The sequence below is a fragment of the Bombus flavifrons genome, chromosome 5 (assembly GCF_040668555.2).
Source record: "Bombus flavifrons isolate JBK064 chromosome 5, iyBomFlav1_principal, whole genome shotgun sequence".
Lineage (NCBI taxonomy): Eukaryota > Metazoa > Arthropoda > Insecta > Hymenoptera > Apidae > Bombus > Bombus flavifrons.
The window spans coordinates 5,081,330-5,103,924 of record NC_138446.1 but is presented as its reverse complement, the minus strand read 5'-3'; the positions used below and the strand labels follow the sequence as shown (position 1 = coordinate 5,103,924).

The window sequence follows — 22,595 nt, the reverse complement described above, 5'->3', positions numbered from 1 at the left end:
ATAATAGTCGCTCCCTTTGAAGTTGCAAATTACACAAATTCCACTTTACATATCCCGTATTATATAAAAACATACAACAACAAAAATAACAGAAGGAAAACAAGCTAAAAGAGAGAAAATAAAATGAGAACAAACGCAAAAGAATTTAGAAAACACATGTAGACACTCCGAACGTATTGCATAAACTGAAAGAAGCTGTTACCTGCTTTCTGCAAGACAACTGAATCATATTATTTAATCATATTAGGCCAACAAGCCAAACATCTGCAAAACACATGCAAATACATAGAAACATTTGACTTATCCTACATATATGGCCACCAGCCACGTGCACTTATACACGCTAGTAACTCCATTCAAATTCAGAGGCATCAAAGTAATGTGTAAAACGTGCTAAAAACTCTCAGCTTTACATACGTGTAACTTTTGAACCGCTGGATTCCTAAAGTTAAGACTTACATTTTAGGATTTTATATGTCTAAAACTCTTAAATGACAAACAGAAAAAGCAATAATTTTATATGTGACAAGCCAATGCTTAGCTTTGATATTATTTACGCTAATATTATAACAGATAAATAGAAATATTTTAAAAGAGCAAAGACGAATACATTATACATGTTTGTTATGTGCCAGAAAATATTTTCGGAATGTATGTATATATATTCATAAATATGTTGTTGATATAAATATTTAGTGAATAATTTCTAATAAGAGATTGCAAGATAGTTTGAGCTTTATTGCAGTAAGATTTTTCAAAGTTCTTACATACAAATGTATTGAATAAACGTGTCCCCGGAAATATTTACAAATTTAAGAGATTAAAACATTTTAATTGTAATAAGAAATACTCTTCCTCAGACTTTTTCAATTAAGTAGAGTTTTTAATTGTCATTTAAGAACTTTATATTTAAATGTGAATTTTTATTTTCATTTTGAATGAAAAGAAATATTATTTTCTATAATTCTGTATGTATTTGTACTTATGTGTGTATATATATATATATATATATATATATATATATATTATTATGTTGTATGCATTGTATGTATTTTTAAATCTACGAAGAATATGTTATTTTATTTATGCAAACAATATTAATATTTTATACAAATAAATTTTGTTCTGAGTGTGTTTCATATTTATTTTCTTTATTAGGAAGTTTGTATAATTTTAACTACAATAACAATTTAAATTCAACATACTGTTTTTGTCTAAAGAGGTAGGAAGATATGTATAGATACAATACTTCGACTAGCAGTTAATTTTCGTCATAATATTATAATAGATTGCGACAATTTTTCTTAATTCTTTTACTTTAAATTCTCATCAAAAGTGCTCCAAAGCTAGGTACATGAAAGATCCCTACGATATACAAAATGTCAGGTACATCTCATTATGAGAATAATAACATGAAATCTATGATTAACATCATAGCATTTATATAAACATTATTAATTGTGTTCGTTATACTTTAATATATTTAATTTGAAATTAGTTGTAAATACAAAGATCACATCAGTTTTCGATTTTCATTGCACTTCCTTTCGACTTGTTTGGCTATTTCGAATAAAGAAATATCTAATCTTTAAATTCACTATGATAAGTTACAATATTTACACGTGTTTACTGATATATAAATAGTTAGTAATATACATATACACATATTTTTTTAATAAGATTTCAATAAACGAATTAAATAAAGTTTAAAAATTTAAATTCGATTGTCATATTGTAAGTAACATAAATTATACATTATATTAGAAAATTTCATATAAAACATATGACAAAAATTAATGAATAGCCTACCTCACTTAATATGATCATCTGAAATATACCTATTATTTTAAGTGATACAAAAATTAGTTTTGTGAGATTATGTTGAGGTTCACAAAATATATAAATAGTTAGATCAGTTTCAAAATTTGGCTAATGTAGATAAATTTAGCAACAACATAATTTTCAGCTGACCATGCTAAGTGGAGTATCCTGTATAATATAGCGAAACTAAATTTAAGGATATCAACATTTAAAATATCACAAAGATAAACTAGCTTGCATGTTATATAACAATGAATACACGTGTAGAAGTTGCAATACTGACAGGTTTCTAAAAGACACAAACCTTCTTCAACTAATCTGTAGAGGAGAGTCGTGTAGTATCGACCGGCATACAGCGATCAAAATTAGTATTGACCTTTTTTACCAGATATTAGCACTTTTATTTGTATAAACAAATGAATATAACAATTCTATGTAACGTATAAATATACATTATGATCTAAAACGTTTCCACGTGTTTGTCATCCTGTACCAACGAATCAGCCATAGACCAATACGGTCCAAATTTTATCTATCTGTAAGTTCAATTTGTTAGCAACTGAAATTAAATTAAAAGATATTCATTTAATCTTTCTTGTACGTTCTCCCGCAGAAAAATGTCTGATATTTCAAAGTAGGGAAAAGGAAAATATACAGAAGAGAATATGAATGATGCTTTGAAGCGTCAAAAATAAAATGATCCAGAAACAAGCCGCTGAGGCTTTCAATGTTCCAAAAAACGACGAATGTGAAGGCTGGGCACACGTCGAATGCACAGACCAAAAAAATATTAATTATTTTACTTTTGATATATGTAAAGATAATATTTGAATAAAAATGTGTATTCTAACATATAAATGCTTTCTTTTAATATTATTAATCATTTAGACCGAAAAATCTACTGATTAAATAATTGTTCGGTACTGGATGACAATTTTTCGTTTTTTACAAATCATAACATTTTTACTCTTGCAAATTATTTATTCTTATTATTGAATTCCATAAAATTAATTTTTCTTTCCCTTCATTAAATACCACTTGTACCGTAAACTCATTTGAAAAATGTTGCTTTTTACCGACTCTAGCCCAAGATGTAACAAAAAGAACTTAGAACGATCGGTATTACGCCACTCACCCCTAATTGGCATCTATTATACATAAATATTCGTTATAACAATGTAAATATTGTACATATCTACGATAGTCTAAGGACATACGAACTTAATATAGTATAATGCAAGCCTATATAATGCAACTGTGTAGGTACTATGATACTAATGATATTATAATACATTAATAATAATAATAACACTTACAGGTGAATGCGATCTTAAGCAAAAAGAAAAAAAAAGATAAAAATAAAAAGGAAGCAGTTACGTTTGTTAAAAATAGCTTCTTATTAAAAAAATAATATTGCATTAGATCGAAACTATGTGATGTATATTAGTGATTATGTAACGTAAACGAAAAATTCATCTATCTCCACTAAAACATTACCTAGTACTCAATGTTTACTTTTGTAAAATTACTTATAAAAGTATTTCAAGGCTTGCAATCTAAACTGCTAAAAGTAAAAAAAATATAAGAGACGGAATTATTGAATACAATATTCATGTCTGCAAATGTTGCAAGCAGTTATAAGCTGCAGACAGTATTGTGAAATATTTTTTACAAGTTAATTAACATATTAATATAAATCTTCATAATAAATAATGCGTCAGTAATCGAATATTCATCGCTCGATAAAATATTATTATATTCAAATATATAAATAATAGAATATTTTGTTGAAGCAGTATTCATTTGCCAGTCAAATCGTAATAAATATCCATTACCTATTTAGATGAAGTTTTGTCTGAATTTCATTAAAATTGTGTTCTACCTGTTCTTATGAAAATGCTAGATATTAAATCCTAAATGATAATTATTCTATCACGACGTCTTGTGCTTGTTTAGCTAAAACAGATTTCCTGTTTTTAAATGTCCTATACATACACTCGATACTCCATGTAATGAACGTGATGCTTATCATTAGTGTCATAACATGTATACAAAGAGCATAACTTTCGCTGACATCTCTGATGTATCCTAAGAAAAAAATAAAAATTGATTAACATAAAAAGTTTCCATCATATTTAATAGTATAATATATTATCATATAATATATCTTTTTTACAATATTAAATAATGTCATGAACTAATTTTACATCTCTACATTTTGCTCTATTCCTTCATGAATATATGATTTTATGCATGCCCCTTTATAAGTATTAAAACCCCTGATTTCATATAAGATGTTATAATTGATTTCAATTATGAAGGGAATGATTAGTATATTAGTGTACATATTCTACAATATTTTATCCAAAATTCGACTTATATTCTTTTACTAACCTACTATATATATATATATATATATATATAGTAGGTTAGTAAAAGATAATATATATATTACGTATAAAATTAAAATCCTGTATCGTATAGGATTCAATTAAATTAAATTATTAAAAACCTACCAATTAAAGGACTCAGCATTACAACGAATAAACCTTTAAATACCATAAACATCCCAAAGGCATTTGGCAGCTTGTTTAAAGGACAATATTCGGAAACGGTAAGGTTTAAATTTACCAAAGTAGCGCCACGTAAAAACCCTATTATCACGAATGTTATTATCAAAAGTATTCCTTTAGATTGCGCTGCCATAACTGAAAAGTATAATAAACAGAAATTAGAAAAAATGAAGGAACAATATTAATACTTTTAATAGTAAATATCTATTCAAAATATGCATGTAGTTTCAGTAACAAGAAGTTGTATAAAAAGAAAGATTCTACTATAAGAAAATTATCTAAATACTAGAAGAACTATAAGAAAATTGAAAGACTTATAACAAAAAAAGGTGTTTGTTCACGTTTATTTTTCTATAAAAGAACCAAGGGATACTCTAGTATCTTTAATTTTTACCTATTGTTAATGAATTTTAATTTTATTCATTATATTACATAATTCTTATGAGTGTATCTGAAATTGTACCACAAAAGAATTATATCTAATTAAATCATGTGGACCTCACGCCAAAGCATTTTCTAGAATTGCATAATTTTAATATGACAAGGAATCAAGATATAGATCATCTTTTTTGTAATATCAATTCCACCATGCTGTGAGCTTATATAGCTTCTGATAAAAGCGGTATGTGTTACTATCTGAAAAGTTAAAAAATTTGAAGGAGCCACTTTTGATATGTATCCTTTAATTAGAATATTGAGTTTCACAGAACGAGCGATTTGTTATTTATTGCTTTAAGTTTGTTTGGGATTTGGAGTGGCCGTCACTTTATGACTCGGACGATACATATCCCTTTTTTGAGAAAGTCCGAATTGCTTACTTCCCCAAGCTGCAAAACCTTATGATGCGGACATTATTAAGAGGCTAAAAAACACCTTAAGTGCCGATGGATCAGGACATAGATAAACAGCTGGCAATACCAGACGATATACGCCCACAAAAGGACAATAAAGCATAGAAAACTCGGGACGGAAAGTCAGAATGTACGAACGAGACGAAGCTTCTGGTGGAGAGAGCAACAACATCCTAGAACACTATTCATCAGAGCGTCGTACCGTTCGTGTGATACTACATCGTATTCAGTTTCAACAAGATCGTACAACCGTCGTGATCAGAACGTCAAACTCCTCGTGTATACTAAAAGTGCAAATAAAGTACCAAATCATACTAACACTCGATATATTCAATTTACTTCCACCTTGAGTGTTAACTGATTCGAAATTCGCGATATCAACCGATCGGTTGAACCTGACCGATCTCTATTTAGTTGAGAATTCGCATCAAAATTAACGATAGATTATTATTAGATTGATAATTTCTACGCATTTATGAAAAATTTAAATGTGCAAAATATATATAAAGAAGTATGCTAATCATTACCAATACCTACTACGTAATTTTACATAAATGTAATTTATCAAAAGGCATGTTGCTATTCTTTCTGACTATTGAAAATATATCGATTTAATTATATTTGCTACTACTGCATTACTAATTATTGTTCTCATGCTTCTCGATATTGAGTTCCTTTGACATACAAAGTATTATTAATGGCAACGTAGAAACTTTATATGCGTATAGAGTATTTGTATGTGGAACGAACATGGTAGATATAAATGCAAAGTACATACTAGATCGTCCAATTCCAACTAGAATACAGAAAATCCAGAAGATGGTTCTGTTCTTCAATCCCAATTTATCGAAAATGGTTGGTAGTAAAAGGCGGGCAAGGATGTCGGTGAATGCAGATATCGACAAACAAGAGGCAACTTCCGCTTTGCTCATTCCTGTCGACCAAGTTCCTTCGAAAAGTCTACCGATATCCTAAAAAATGGAGCACAGTGGAACGAAACCCGAAAAACGCGATAAACGATCGAAAAATTGATTTCGGCGTTTCACAGTTTTTTTTTTTAAACCCACTCTATTATTTAATTCATTTACTACTAAGATTAGGTATATTCATTATAATATTTGGATGAAAGTCGTTTTATGAAACTTTTCTATTCATAATATCATTTTCTTTTATTTATTTATTTATTTATAGTATATTACTTTATAGTCCTTAAACTATAACATACATATATTAGATATGTAGTATGTTATACTCGCAACACATGATGCCGTTAGATTAATAATATTTTATTAGAAATTCTATAATCAAGTTTTTGACCATTTGTCGCGTTTTTTCGGGTTTCGCTCCACTGTGTACCGTAGCTAGGATGTTACATGAAGCATAAACGTTTTCCTACTGTGTTATATATTGCAATATTATTGTTACTATTTTTATCAATACAATATTTCTAGTCTTTATATTAAATATTTAATATATCTATTACTTTATTAACTTATTTGTACAAAAATTAAATATTTAAACGAATGCGATATTAAAACATTTTATATAAATTTCAATAGTTTTTAACAACATCCTCTGCTACGGTACCAATCATACTTAAGTTCATCTTTAAAGAATTACTTACGTATGCTAGTTAAAAAAAATGGTGTCATTAGTTTGAAGTTTGATTCAGCAACATAATATAAACTCAAGCCAATAACTATATTTAGATAGATGCCATCTTTAAGTAAGTCCAAATCAAAGGTTTCCTTTATCTTCCTAAGGTATTTGTTTTGAGATTTCTTTTTTATCTTCGCCGTTTTATTATACTCCAGCATATTATTCTCGGAATCACTTGTATCACATTTAACCTCCTTCACCATTCCATTGTTTTCTATTTGTAATAACATGTCACTTCTAGTTGAATTATTTCTATGCTGTTATAAGTAATAATTGTCCATTAATTTCCTTTTTCTTTTTTTGCCTAGGTCATCGATATTTATCAAATGAGAATATTATTCAGGATCATAATACAAAATTACGAATGATAAGACTAGATATTAGAAACTAAACGTAATCCGTTCCAACAAATTTCCACTAAAATAGGAAGTTTTTTGCCCCATTTGTTTATTTCAATGAACACTGAATGAAAGGTATCGTCAATTTGCTAGGAGAATGGCACAATTAAAAAATTGACAATCTTAAGATACCTGCAAAAATTAATTCTAAAAGTGATTTATTTCCCAAAATGAGAGTGTCATTATCATGTTTAATAAAATTATACATATTTAACAAAAAAGATGTTACAAGTGGAAAATTATTTTAACTCCTTTTTTAATAATAAACAATATATATAATACAGGAACAATATAACTGCAGACCTTTATGATTCAAAGATTATTATCTGAATTCTAAAAGTAAACAAATTTTTTCATTGCTAAATTCCCAATATTAATATTAGATAATATATTAATCTCATATATTGCTCCTTTAGGGCTAATTGATTTTTAGAAAAATGTGTGAAAAAGAAATGCTTTACGTAATTTTACGTATGTAATTTTGACCAAACATAATATTACGGAAGTATGATATTGAAATGTTAACAATTTTATGTTTCAAACTATCTATTGTGGGGAAGTGAGAATGCAATAAACAATACGAATAAAGATAATATACAATAATAATAATTTACCTTTCGCAGTTGTGTCACGCTTCCAGCAGATCGATGATACATAAGGTGCTCTTTATTTTTCCAATATCATTTAAATATAATTATATCGTTTTCATTGTAAAAAAATCAATAATTCAATTAATAAAGTTTTTCTAACAATAAGATGAAATATGTGTATATGCCGTCACTCTAGTTCTTAATTGTTTTCTATCTCCATTAGTTTGTAAACTGGGAATACTGAGTTCAAAGTTTATGAAGTTTAATATTATTGCCTGAAGTTAGAGTTGAATATTTGTTAATTTCTAAATAGAATTTTCATGGTTCATATTTTCATAAATTTGTACTCTTTATACCAATAAAATATACGTGGATTGAATTTTTTTTGAAAAATGGAATTTGAACAGAAGTTAGAATAGAATTGAATTAGAATAGAAATGAGTTAGAACAAACGTGAAGTTAGAATTCATTAATAATTGAGTCATCATGATATGAGTCAATCTTAGATGACACGGATCCTTCACTTTGATGAATTAACTGTGTAAAATGGTAAGAGTAAATGCCTGACGATGGTTTCTAGATAAATGATTAAATATATATTTATTTCCGTTTAACGTGTAGTCAACCCACCATATCTTTACTGTATGAATTAACACGAACAACGACAAATGATATTTCATATTCGAATAATTAGTCGATGACAGTGAAATATTAATTTAATATTCAATTATCATTGGATAATAGAATTTTGAAGTTTTATATGTGTTTCTAAATCTATGAAGCTAATGTTGTTGGATTCCTAAAATTTCTCTGATAAAAAGAAATTTAAATACAATTTTGTTCAATCATCCAATTATTCGATAATTTATATCATTTCTTATTTTGTACTTTGAATGGTAATCGCTGCAATTTAGAAACAGAAATTAAGGAAGTGACAAATAGCATCAGCAAGGAAGTAATTCATATTAATAAACTGGACATTCATGTTTCAATTTATGATAATATTTGGTCGCGCACGTTGAAAATATTACATAGAATAAAAAAATATTTGTGACAATAAATATTATTAGAAGCTATTACATCAGTCACTTTATTTATTAAACAGCCTCGACAAATTTTTATTCATTTTGATTGCCATAAGATGATATAAAGTGTAAAAAAATTTAACACAATGAAAAAACGATAACTGATCAATTGTCAAAATTATAACAAACTCCTAAGAGAAAAATTAAACTTAAAATTAAACTTAATATTAATAATATTATATAACTTATTAATAAATATGATATATTTCACTTTCCAACATTTTGAGATGAAATGGAAAAATACAACACTACTTTAAAATGATTTAATAATTAATTATCGTTAACATGTAATTTAACAACTATAAAAATTTTCTCAAGAATTATTTTATAAAGTAAATATTATTAAAAGAATGAAGAAATAGTAATTCAAATTGGCGTAAAACAAAATACTATTTAAACGAAATTATATTTGAACTTATTTCTGTTTGCAGAAAGATTCATCGGTAACAGTTCCATGGAAATGTTATAAAGAGTACAAAGGTGATTTTGATGAATTATTTATTCAGCACTAAAACTCCTTTCAAGCCATTGTCAACTAATCTGTTCTTTTCTTTCATTCAATCTTCGTATAGTAGAATTACTCGAAATACAAAACGGTGAATTGAAAGATATAATAGGATCAAAAAATAAAAATGACACGGGAATTCTATTTCAGTTAAACGATTTCAAGTGAACCTATTTCGTGAATGCTTATTCGAGTGTTATTATAGTAATCAAACAGATTGATATCTCTAAATCTTTTTGATCAAATCTAATTTAGCTTAGTAAATTTCTAAGTCTCCCAAAACTTTAAGGTATTTTCGAAAGAAAAAAAACTTTCATACTTTAAAAAAAAAAGAATCGGAATTTTGCAATTCTGATTTATTTTATAGTGCAAAACTTCCTGTTTTTATATGTACATATTTGCATCACAAATTACGTTGAATTTTCAATGAGATCTAACATAATATTAAATTTCAATAGTAATATAATCTTACCTTTGTATCGGCATTTGTACTTTTAATTTCAGGTTCAAATGGACGTAATAAACAAGCGCCGATAGTGGAATGCAACGCCCATCCTCCAACCACTAACATCGCTCCACGAAATCCATATGAATTCAAAAGAAGATGAATTAACTATAAGAAGAGAAAGAAACCATCGATGAATATAATTTTTATAATTATCTGAATCATACATCTATTGAAATCATTCTTATAGAAGATAACTTATCGTATTATGTATTTAGAAAGATTACAGAAAAGTCTGTAGGGATATGTCGTATTTCAAATTTGGCTAAAACTATTATGTGATATAAAATATGGTGTAAAGAAAATATATTAAAAATGATAGTACCTGAGGTACTATCATCATGGCCAAAGTTGTTCCAGCCATAGAAAAGCCAACAGCTTGTCCTCTTTTTTTCTCAAAAAATGTATTCAACGCCACGAATGCTGATGCAATGGCCAGTCCAGTTCCTAAGCCTGTCATAAGTATATGAAAATAAATTAAGTAAATACAGTAATGCTTAACAACAAATGAACATAACGAGATATATTTGTCCATTATTTGTTATGAATAAAAACATTGATTATCATTCCTTATAAATAATTGCATTAAAATGTTAGATATATTGAGTTTAAAAGATTAAAATGTTTAAATTGTTTAAAAAGTTATTAACTACATTAAGGGAAAAATTTTTCATAATATACATATACCAAATACGAATAAAATTTCTAGAAGAAATACCAGAATCTAATTATAAGCGATCTTTAAGAAACGATTAAATTTATATGAAATTAAAATTGGGAAAACAATCGTACAATTTGTAAAAAATGAGAATTTTTGATTTGCAGATGGATATAAATGTTAATACAATTGTTATATAATAATAATGTTAGTACAATGATTCTTGAAATTGGAAATGAGTGATTTTTCGTTTGAAAATAAGGCATATTACGGAAATATTATTTATACAGGCAATGGTAATATAATATAATATTATATTATATGTATTATTAATTACATATTATAAGGGAATAGTTCATGAAACAGCAAGGTATTATAAGTGTATAAAATGAAAGTAGGTCATTCCATTGATATTCCTCATATGGTTCAAATAAAAAAAACTAAGGATAAAGTAGAAAAGGTAAACAGATGTGTTAATTAATGTACAGAAACTGAACAGAATGGATGTAATCACCAAACTTGAAAGAAATAAATAGCATCGAGTTTTAAAACAAATTACCATGTGTCACAATTGAAAACATTTAAGATAAGATTTTGACAAAGATGAAGAAGCAAAATGTATGCCAAAACTGTCGCTTCCTTTGTAGAGAGTCATATACTATTCTTTATTTATTATCATTCTCTGCAATCTAAAACTACAATTACGGCAGAAACATATTAGAAATAAATCGATGAAGTACATGTAAAATTATTAATAAAACAACTCTCATTTAATAAACAAATAAAAATCAACTAGAATCTTGAAATCTTGCTTAAACTTACATTATTTTCAAGTAAAAGAATTGTAAAAGTAGCAATAGAAAAATTGTTGGATTTTAGAATTATAATTTTTAGAAAGTCGGGATAATGAAATTAATTGATTGTTGGAAAGTCTGCACATAATAAAATAAAAATCATTTTGATGAAATATATGATGTTTTAAAAAAACTACGTATAATTTTTATGTTGTTATGATGTTTTATCTGAAAAACAACCGTATTTCATATGCATTAACGTTATGTAAATGGTTATACATATGTATATACACGAGAGACCAATCCAGGAAAATATATATAATGTAAATATAAAATTTACGTGCAAAAACATGTAATTAGCATATTAGAATCCAAAGGCTTATCTTGTTTTCATACCTCCTAAAACACTATAAGTGCAAACAATATGGAACATGCTATTAGCTCTCGACGTCAATATCAGTCCAGTACAGCTTAAAAGAGATCCAAAGAAAGCCACTTGTCGATAAGAATACTTTTTCAATAACGGTCCTATTAAGAGACCTAAATTATAATCAAACAAAGAAGAATTACAATAAAATAAATTAAATTTATTATGGTAAACTTGATTTAAATAAAAAATAAATAAAATATAATTGTTTTATAGATCAACATACGGTATAATTAAATATCAGAAATCACTCTAATGACAATTATTTATGAATTATTAATGAAAAAATTTATGTTTTCTAATGTAGAAAATAACACTATATATATTTTATAATTACTCGTAATTATAAAACAACAATTGGCGTTATATGTAAACAAGTTATATTGTATTTAGATTTATTTGCGTATTTCCTTAATACCTGAGAAATTAACAATAGCATCAAGAATGCTCATTATGAACGACGCTCCTGTGGAGTCAATTTCAAGTTCTATAAAGAGGTCGTGGAAAAGGAGTCCAAACGAGGGATCCAAAGATCTTAAAGAAAGCTGAAAACCAAATTTGTAAAATTATGTATTACATATTTTCTGTGTTAAGGTAATTATCATAAAAACGTAACTTTAGTTTTGTAGATTTGAATAAAAATGTACATGTAAATATTCATCACTTTTGAATAACTATCATCTTCCATGCATATTGGGAGTTTTTTTTATACATTTTCAGTACTACTAGTGCATGCGCACTTTTATTAATATTTTTAGAGTGATTTGGCGCGATTATATTATGTAACATAAATATATTTTAATGGAGGAAAATAAATATTCAAAATAAAAAGAATAATTTTTCTTACTATTATTATTTATACTTATACTCCGAAATATTGAGATTCCTAATTTATTTATTCAAATTTGTACGATAACTTTTACGCCATTATTAAGATGTACTCATTCTTAACTAGAAAGCTGGAAAGATACACAATCGTATAATATCCAAATCATATTTGCAAATGAAAAGTCGATCATATTGTTGATACAGATGTTTTTAAAATAAGCAAGATAGCCAAATATACAACAGCTCTCAAAGGTATTCGAACATTTACTACAAAACTTTTTTGTGGATACATTATTATGAGCGTTATACGGAACTCGTTGATATTTTATTGGCATTATAATGAGATACCACTGTCGTGATTAGAATAGTAAAATTTGAAACCAATTCGCAAATATATATAGAAATTACAAGACATTTATGACAAATATATATATATGCACATTTAGTGGAAGATTGATGCGCTGCGTAAATAGTAATTTTAAGTATACAATTAGTGCTATAAATGATCTCACTACATGTTGTAGTTTACTGATATACTGAATAACTGACTATACAAGTACTTCGGTCATCTTTGTGAAATATATGCTTCTAATTAAATATTTTGCAACTTCTACATATTTTCTATATATGTATTATCAAATCCATTTCAAATTTTTCCAATATAATTACAACAGTTGTGTCTCGTTATAGTTTTAATGACATTTCAAGATTTTTTGTGTAACATATGTATGTATACATAAATAGCTTTTAGAAATGTTCGAATATTTCCGTAACTTACTGTAAATACATAGTTTTAAATAATTAGTACATACTAATTAATAATTAAATATTTAGTACATACATAATATATGTATATTAAACAACATAGTATATAATAGCTAGTAAATGTATCTTCATATGGTACTAAAGCCAATACCATGTAACATTAATGCAACAAAATTGCACGAAGTTACCCAGGGCTGGCGTGACATTTTGCGGAGCCGGGTTCAAAAATTTTGCGAGGCCTGAATACACATTCAAACCTTACACTTAAATTTTACAACGAGGAATTATTTATTTACAATTTCTGTTACATATTATATATTTTTTATAAGCAGTTTTTTAAACAAATCCAAGTAATATTTTTTCGCATGCATAATTCGTTTTCAAGGGGCAAAAAATTCAATGAAAGTAGAAAATCTGTAATCATGTATGATTTGTGCAACAAACTATTGATGTAGTTTAATTTCTCCAAAAAATACATTTCTCTGAAACCGCCTGGATTTTTTTTATCTAAAGTAGTTTCCAGGATATGAGGTCTTTATGGAGTTACACCGAAACCTTATGATTTTTCTCACTCCTTTAAACTGAATCAACGCTACTAAAAAAAATGTGTTGCATCTATTAATGGTATCATTCTGTAAAAAGTTAATCAAAATTGATGTTTTTTAATTGGGTAATTTTTGTAGACCGCGGGGTCTCTCAAAACACGGGGCCGGGTTCCGGCGAACGCGCTAAACCTACCTTGCGCCGGCCCTGAAGTTACCTATCAATGAGATTTGCGAAACTAAAAGCACAAAGGTGGTAAGTTGATTTGTTTGCGTTACTTATTTTAATCGCATAAACTGCGAGCTCATTAGCGACTACTTTGATTTATACAGCACACAGTTGTTGTGTGAGTTATACATTGTGGTATTCGCGTACAAAAGCTCTAGTACTCTGGGGCACATGAATATCTGTTTTTCGACACTACTAGTCTAACGTCTTAATGCGTACTCGCAGAGCAGTAATGGATTTTGGTACAATCGCAAGACACGTGAGATTTACAGGTTAAGGTGGGTCCCGAACCACCAGAGGTCGCGCTGAAATAAACACATATAACTACGAATAAATCGATTTGCAGAGGTGCTGGCTGAAAAAGCAAATCGATTTGATAACAAAGATATAATGATATCAGAATTAGCAGATATCAGAATCTAGAAAAAATAGGTTACTAAGACTTCAAACATATATATATATATATATATATATATATATATATATATATATATATATATATATATATATATATACAATATATATATATACAATGTATGTATATATATATACAATTAAAACGGAAAGTTCATGCACAGCGGCTTACAAATATATTTATGTATAGTGTGCATATTTATGTTCATAAATACATATATAGTAAATTTTTATCAATATATTATGTAATATTCTTATGTAATGCCTTATGATAAGAATATATTATGTAACATAACATATTTTGAAATTTCATTCGCGGTGTAATGAGACACGACATTTATAACTATACATATTGGTAGAAACGAATCTGAAAATGTATATAACATATATTCATACAACGACTTATACGAACATGCATTTCATAAAGATCGTCAAAGTGTTTGAACAATTAATCATATTAGTAACCCGTAATATGTACTGAGAATATCTTTAGCATCAATTATATGTTTAAGGCCATCGTTTATACTACATACTAATTTTTCACTAAATGGAAATATACATTTGCAACAAACACTTCGTAATTTCCACATACATTTTCAGATTTGTTTTATATTTTTATATTTTATCGATATAATTATGATAGTTGTGTTTCATTACAATACAGGTAAAATCTCAAAAAGTTTTGTAGAACACGCATAATATATCCATAGAAATCTTTGATACTGAAACACAAGGAACAATTATAAGTAAATATTATTACCGTGATGAGACTACTGCCAAGGCAAACGAGCCATCCCCATCCGCCATCAAGCCCTTTCTTCTTCTTGTCACCAGAATTCATCGCGTTTGGTTCCAACTATTTTCCCACATATGAACGAGTTACATGCATGAACTGTCAGGAATCTAACCGATATCGTGCAATACGTGTAATAAAATGAACTTGTCGCGATCGTACGCTGATTATTCCATGTCCCAGAATAGTTTAGTCACCGCCTCTTTATTCACTGCTCAATGATCCGACACGTAGTCTGGTAGGCCGGCTCGATGTTTCTATCACTTCTTGCTTCGATTAAGTACTGGCAAGTTACTGCAATGCCATCTCGAACCGATTCGTTTCACGTTTGCCCCTCTTTGTTCTATCAGGCCATGGAAAAATACGAGTTACATCCTTTTGTAGGACTCATAACAAGAAAATAATTTCACATGAAACGGTATTAATATGGATTGGTGTCTCATGCGATTCAAGGAATGAAAAATATTGCGAGTATATAGCTATCATTACTTATGTGGGGAGGAAATTTTTTTACAGGTACATTCTTCAAGAATGCATTCGCAATACTAATGTTATTTCTTCAATTGCTTAATCTACGTAAATTTTTATTATTTCATCTTATTCTTATTTATTTTTTATTTCATTATTATTTTATTATATTATGTAAATGTATGTAAAAGAAGTGTGGAGTGATGTATAGAACTAAAGTAAATATAAAGCAGAGGTGAGAGTAAATTATTTGTTCGATAACGTGTTATGCATACTTAAAATATCGAATAACACCTTCTATTTCTTTCGCTATGACTATATCATTCCTAACAATATGATTAATTGTTCATTTGAGCAGCTATACAAATAATCACATATTCACATATAATCACATATGAGAATATACATATATAATAGTTATCTTATGATCGGTAATGATCCGTACAATTGTAAAGTCCATTACTACAATTATACTCCTTCGTGTACACGTTCATATTTTTGTAACTTTCATTTATTTCATCTTTCAAGTCACATTTTATACTGTACACACGTGTACAAATGCAAATGAGACACTCTTGTTACACAGCAAGTTATCATAAGATAATTATAACTCGTGATACTTACATTTTATACTATAATTGCTATCAAAACAATTATGGAAATTTCAGTCTAATAAATATAATTACGTGTTACGTAAGTTGGACATTTTGCTCCTTCGCGGGAAAGTACTAGTCAGCAGACAGAAAATAACACCCTTATTTCTTCTTAGACGAGTTGAACTGAATTTATATATATTTTTTATAGACATAAAATTTGACATATCATATTTTGAATTTAAGTTTCGATCATGCGTAACAGTTTAGGTTTTATATCTCTTATAAAACTCCATAGATCACAGGTGTTCCAAAAATGAAACTTGAAAGTAAATTGGGAGCACGACAAGTAAAAAGGTTAGATCTCTTATCTATAGTAATTGGCTGCTTAAATATCTGAAATGTACTGTGTACAATTATAACTAAGTTACATACATCAATTTCTAAACAGCACGAAAGAAACGAACGTCATTATAGAAACTCATAGATTCATTGAAACGTTGATGCGTACGAACATAGGCACATGACGTTGATTGTTAATATGTAAATGCGCAGAGTTCTCTATCTCAATTTCCGTTTTATTTACATTTTATATTTTTCATATTCGTTTCCCATCATTTTAACAGTTCAAGATGACAGAAGAAGAAGAAAAACAACGAATGATCTTTAATATCGCAAACAATTAAACGAGAACAAGAATAATAAAGGTTTTTTAAGTAACTTGAAGTATTTTGAAAGAGACACAGTATTCCTCCAATGACATGTAACCGCAGGAAATCGATCGCGAAATATAAAACGGATATCCAGAGGATTTCAAGCATAGAATGGTTATACTATTAGTAGAAAGAATTTTTGGTGAATATCAAAGTTCCAGCCGGAAACATAAATATATTTGAATGTGTAAAGTAAAAAATTAAATTTTTAATTTATATACAATTTCTAACAATAAGTTTAAAGAACTAGCATCAAACTGATGTTATCAGAATTTGAAGAAAATGCAATATTATCTACAGCAATAACACAATTATTGTACATAGTACAAATTATTTGTTATAAACATGAATTATTTAAGAGTAGCAATTACAAATATACTCATAATACGCATATTACGTTATATAATTGCACCATCTTTAATGCATATGCAAATTGGCAATATATAATGTGCATTCATTAGTGATAATTTTGATGTATCTTTAAGGTTAACATTTTATAAACGTTAATTTTAAATTGTACCAATATAATACTGATAATTGTCCTACCTAGTTCTGATAGCTTTATAAATATACTGATATTTCAAAATTACCACAATATATCTTTATCCAAAATTTTAATTGAAGAATGATCGAATGTTTCGAAACATAAAATACGCTTACTATAAAATTTGTCGTATTAATATCATTCATTTATTACAAAAATTAGTACTTATATAGAATATTAATATACGTTATGAATTAACTTACTTATGTATTTTAAAATTATAGCTTTATCCTATAGCTTTAAATACACAACTTTTTGATCTTTAACCATGCACACAATTAGACTTGAGTATGTTAATTAAACAATACAACCAGGCAGTATGTTAAAAAAAAAAAAAAATGAAACAAAAATAAAAGTAATCACATAATGTATGCATTTTGTTAATTAACATTTCTGAATCCAATATTTTCGTTAATCTTTGTGTTTAATTAATGTAAAATAAGAAACGTCAATCTCTTAGTAACGATTCTCTTGCACTTAAATATAAGCAAACAAATGATGTCGAATAAAATAGAAAGTTCCAACATGATCATTATGTTTACTATGATAAATGTTGAATGATATTAAAAAATATTGGAAGAATAAAATAGATTCAATAAGATAATTACTATTGTAATGTTTGTAATTAATGAAAAATTTACTTCATAAATGTTTATCGAAAATTTGTTAAATAATATTAAAAGGTTTTTAATTATTTCCTATGAAAAATATGCAAGTTAAAAAAGGGTATTTTGAATATGATGAATTATCTTTCTTTCAATATTCAATGTACCTTTCGTACAATAACAGTCGAGATCGGATGTACGAAAATGTTAAATAGATTCTCTGGAATTTTTCAATCTTTAAAAATATTAAAACTTTTACAAGAATTTAAATATAATTTTTGTTACCTTTTGGCAATAATATCTCCTATAAGTAATATTAATATCAAACGAATGTCAATGTAGATAGTACAAGAATATGATGTCTTCCCTTCTCTTAATTTACTTTATAATATGATCTTAAAATTAGAAATTTATTTCTTTATCTCTCTTATTTAAACAAACTATTCTCATTATCTTACAAAATTCAAGATCGTTTTAAAAGGACCATATTTCTCTTAATGTACTGTATAAAGTATGCCAGTTTACGTCACATAGAATTAACGTTGATTCAATGAATTAATTCAGTGAATCTCTGAGGGCCAAATATTACGTAAAATAATAATCCAAGAAAATGTGCAAATTGTACACCGTATTAAACACATATCCGCAATTTTATTATAACATTTTCACTATTATAACGTAATATGAAGTCAATTGTCCAAAAAGCATAAATTAAGCTAAAAGAAAACGCGTACTTACAACGACAGTTCAGAATATAGAACAGATATATATCGATAATCGTATTCGGTCTCAAAAACTCGTGTTTCCATTAAAAATATAACCAGAGTCGGACGAAAGAAGCAGTTCGTCCTATTGTCCATATTTCACCACAGAATTGTATATTTTTCGCACACAAATCTCGTCTTCCCGTTTTACGGATCGCGTTCACTATGAATGATCATGAACAGATGCCATCCAGGATGGTGAACATCGAATGTCGCGTACTGAAAAGTCTTCGTAATGTCACACACGTCCTTTTCCACTGCTATGTTTATCGTAGTTCGTGTTAAGTGAATACACTGGAGGAAGATCGTTCGACAACGAGGAGGAACGAAAGCCCGAAGCGGAGCAGACACAAGAGATTACCGATATCTCGTTATTCTCGTTTGACCACGATCACTGCTGCCTCGCGTTCGTTTCGTTGCGTTTCGCGGCTAGTGTGCAGGCGATCAGTCGATCCAACCTTGGTTTTCCCGAGTGTCACTTCGTTGTTCTCCGTTTCCCGAATCGCAGCCGATTTTTATTATACTCGGTCTCGGAACTGACTGTCTCGTTGCATCGTGCACACCTCGTTCTATTACGTGAACTTCGTCCGAGTGCGACACTGTCCGCGCGTGGTGAGATCGATTTTCGCAGCATTACCGGCGGAATGTGCATTGACGTTGACAAAGCTTTACGTTCGAACATCCGCGTCAATATCGCCGCGCGATATTGTTTCATTTTGCATTTAATAGAAACACGCTTCTCGTAGCGGTCATTTACACACCAGGGAATTTAAATCAAAAACTAAATCGATTTAGGCTGAAATGAAGATACACGCATATTGCTTGGAACGGTGATAACAATGATGGATTGATTACTAATGATCCTTCTTCTTCATAATCATGAATCATTTCTTTCTTCCTCCTCCTTTCTAACTTTTTTCGTTCTCTCGAACGAGAACGAGTAAAGTGAAGAAATGGACATCGTTTTTCATATTCTCCTTTTTTTTTTTATATAAATTCGCCGGTTGTTTATTTGTGTGTGGGTGTGTGTGATAATGCCTATTTTATATCGAATATATTTACATTGCTATATCTTTCAACAGGTATGCTCAAATAAAATGAAATACATGTTGATTTAATGGTTCAAAATGAAATATTTCAGAAATAGATAGCTTTATCACTTTCACAGTTGACATTATTGCTATTATCAATACTATTCTAATTTCTTTATTTGTTACTGCCATTACACTTTGATTGCACAATTCAAAACAATTCAAGTATGTGAATTTTACACCTTTGTTTTATTCAAAGAGTAAACCATAGATACAGTTACATATAAAACATTTTCGATACAAATCTAGTATTATTTTTATAGTCTGGTGGCAATATTTAAAAGAGGAACATAGCTAGCATAACTAACATGAATATTCAATACATAAACCACTATGGATGCATACGTACTGAAAATACTTACATTTGCTAGTTGAATTTTTAATGATAAAAATTATTTTATTCTATCATGTTACACGAAAGAAAAATTGTATTCTGATCTAATTTCAAGAATTTCTCAATTATCTTCTTATTATTTATTATTCTTATCATATTATGTCTCGCGAAGTCCATATGTACATGTTACAATAAGATTGATAACACAAGCGAATAACACCCCGTTTGTACATTAAAAAATTTCTCCACTTTTAAAATGTGAGGTGCTTTATATTGACAAGTCACGCATTTTTCATGACTTCATTGTTACGATTATTCATGTTAAGTTAAATAAATGTGTAAGCTAAATTTATTCCTCTAATGTATACAACAAATTAAAAATAAAATATATAGCAAGGAGAAACTGAATAACAACAAATTTATTTTTATACAAAAGTTATAAAAATATAATAATATAAACAGAATTTTATAGACAACAATGTCAATGTGATTAATCATTAAAGAGTTATTTAAATCAGTTAAATTATTCATTATTAGCTTCAGTAGTAACTGTATGTTACATGGATTAATTAACATGACCACTAAGAATATTTTTTACCAACGGTTTAAATTACTTGCGGTATGAACTAGCTGCGGTTTAAAAGCAAATTTATTTTTGCACCGCAAATATACTTTGATCGCAATCAGTGTTTCAACATTTATAATATTATTCACCCTGAACTTAAAGATTAATTAAACTAAATGATGAGAGGAGATTTATCGAAATTCATTTTTTGTCGTCAATTCAAATAATTGGTGATAAATTTACGAAAGGCTACAAAAAATTATTTATTGGTTAGTAAAAATATCAGTAGGTATATTATCTATACGGTTAAACATAGAAAGGCATGTACATATACATGAATTATATTAATAATGTCAACGTGTACATAATATTTCTCATACAAACGATCTATCACGTGCGAAGACTGTATGTATTGTAGTTTATCACGTTGAAACGTGATAAACGTATTCGGAACGCGTTAATTATGTTACTTAAAGCGCCAAGAAACGCAATTTTACTGCTATCATATCTAGCATATGAAGTTATTGACTAAAAATATGATTTTTAATACATCGATATATTTGGAGCACTAAATTATAAAAGAATAAAAATAGACACGTATAAACAATAACTGTGTATTGGCGTATAGAGTTAACATTCTAATTATATTTAATTTAATTTATATTTTAATTTGACTTATATTTTAGACTTTCATTTCTATTTAAATATCCATAATGTATTGCAACTGCTACAACGGCTTTGAAATGTTGCGATAAGAAAGTAGAGTATGATACATCGTTATTCAATTACTTATATCATCCTTATTGACATCAAATATAATTCTGTGAAGTATTTGAAGATTAAAAATACGAAAATTTAAGGAAGCAAGATAAGAAAATAACTAAACGATAAAGCATCAATTGATTACTATAAAAAGATTGTGTATGCTTATGTATTTATAGAAAATTTGAAGGTGCAGTAATACATAGATATACAATGTGCAAGAAATATAACCCTCCGTCTATCACCTCATTTTTAATAACATTGTCTGCATATAGGATTGTTTAAGTCCATTTTAGTTTTTTGTCTTTTAAATCATTCAATAGCTTTTATTGCTATGTGTTCATTCTTTTTCTTTCATTTTTTTAAACAAAACAAAATTTAAACAAAGATATAAATAAAATGAAAAATTACATTTGCTAGGCAGAACAAATTATTTGGATTCCGTTTCTTTAGTTATGGTTATGAAAATATGGATCTATATAAATATCTGTAGTCTAGTTATAATATTTCTATAAACTTACAAAATTGTTTCCTTTCGGAATATAAATCTCTAAAATAGATAGATATACTATATCTATCCTGGAGGGGATATTCGTATCATATGTGGGCGATAAGACACATGATATATGGTGGAACACTTATAATACGTAAATATTGTAGTGATGTATCATCGATTTTCTTTGGTATTTTACAAATCTTCCAATGCGTAGAGCTTACAG

At 27.9% G+C, this 22,595-nt stretch overlaps 1 protein-coding gene across 2 annotated transcripts; it reads right to left on the bottom strand.

Annotated features, from left to right (window-relative positions):
- Nucleotides 1–1,139: 1,139 nt before the first annotated feature.
- On the bottom strand, nt 1,140–19,698 carry LOC138179830 (monocarboxylate transporter 12). 2 transcript variants are annotated; one of them, XM_069112990.1, is made up of 11 exons: nt 19,099–19,698; nt 15,600–15,780; nt 15,405–15,500; nt 12,285–12,411; nt 11,836–11,979; nt 10,313–10,440; nt 9,955–10,095; nt 6,870–7,161; nt 6,024–6,179; nt 4,338–4,529; nt 1,140–3,909 (listed from the first exon to the last, which is right to left on the bottom strand). In XM_069112990.1, the coding sequence occupies exons 3-11, from the start codon at nt 15,483–15,485 to the stop codon at nt 3,746–3,748; spliced, it is 1,425 nt and encodes a 474-aa protein (XP_068969091.1). In that variant the 5' UTR covers nt 15,486–15,500; nt 15,600–15,780; nt 19,099–19,698; the 3' UTR covers nt 1,140–3,745. The 2 variants fall into 2 exon arrangements, with proteins under 2 accessions (XP_068969091.1, XP_068969092.1); XM_069112991.1 differs by lacking the exons at nt 15,405–15,500; nt 15,600–15,780 and having other exon boundaries at nt 19,099–19,697.
- Nucleotides 19,699–22,595: the final 2,897 nt, after the last annotated feature.

Coding starts and splice junctions, on each gene's coding strand:
- LOC138179830 (XM_069112990.1), bottom strand. CDS start 15,485: ATGAATTCTGGTGACAAGAAGAAGAAAGGGCTTGATGGCGGATGGGGA. Junction 4,530..6,023: donor AGTTGGAATTGGACGATCTA/GTATGTACTTTG, acceptor TATACTTTTCAG/TTATGGCAGCGCAATCTAAA. Junction 3,910..4,337: donor AATGCTGAGTCCTTTAATTG/GTAGGTTTTTAA, acceptor TTTTTTTCTTAG/GATACATCAGAGATGTCAGC.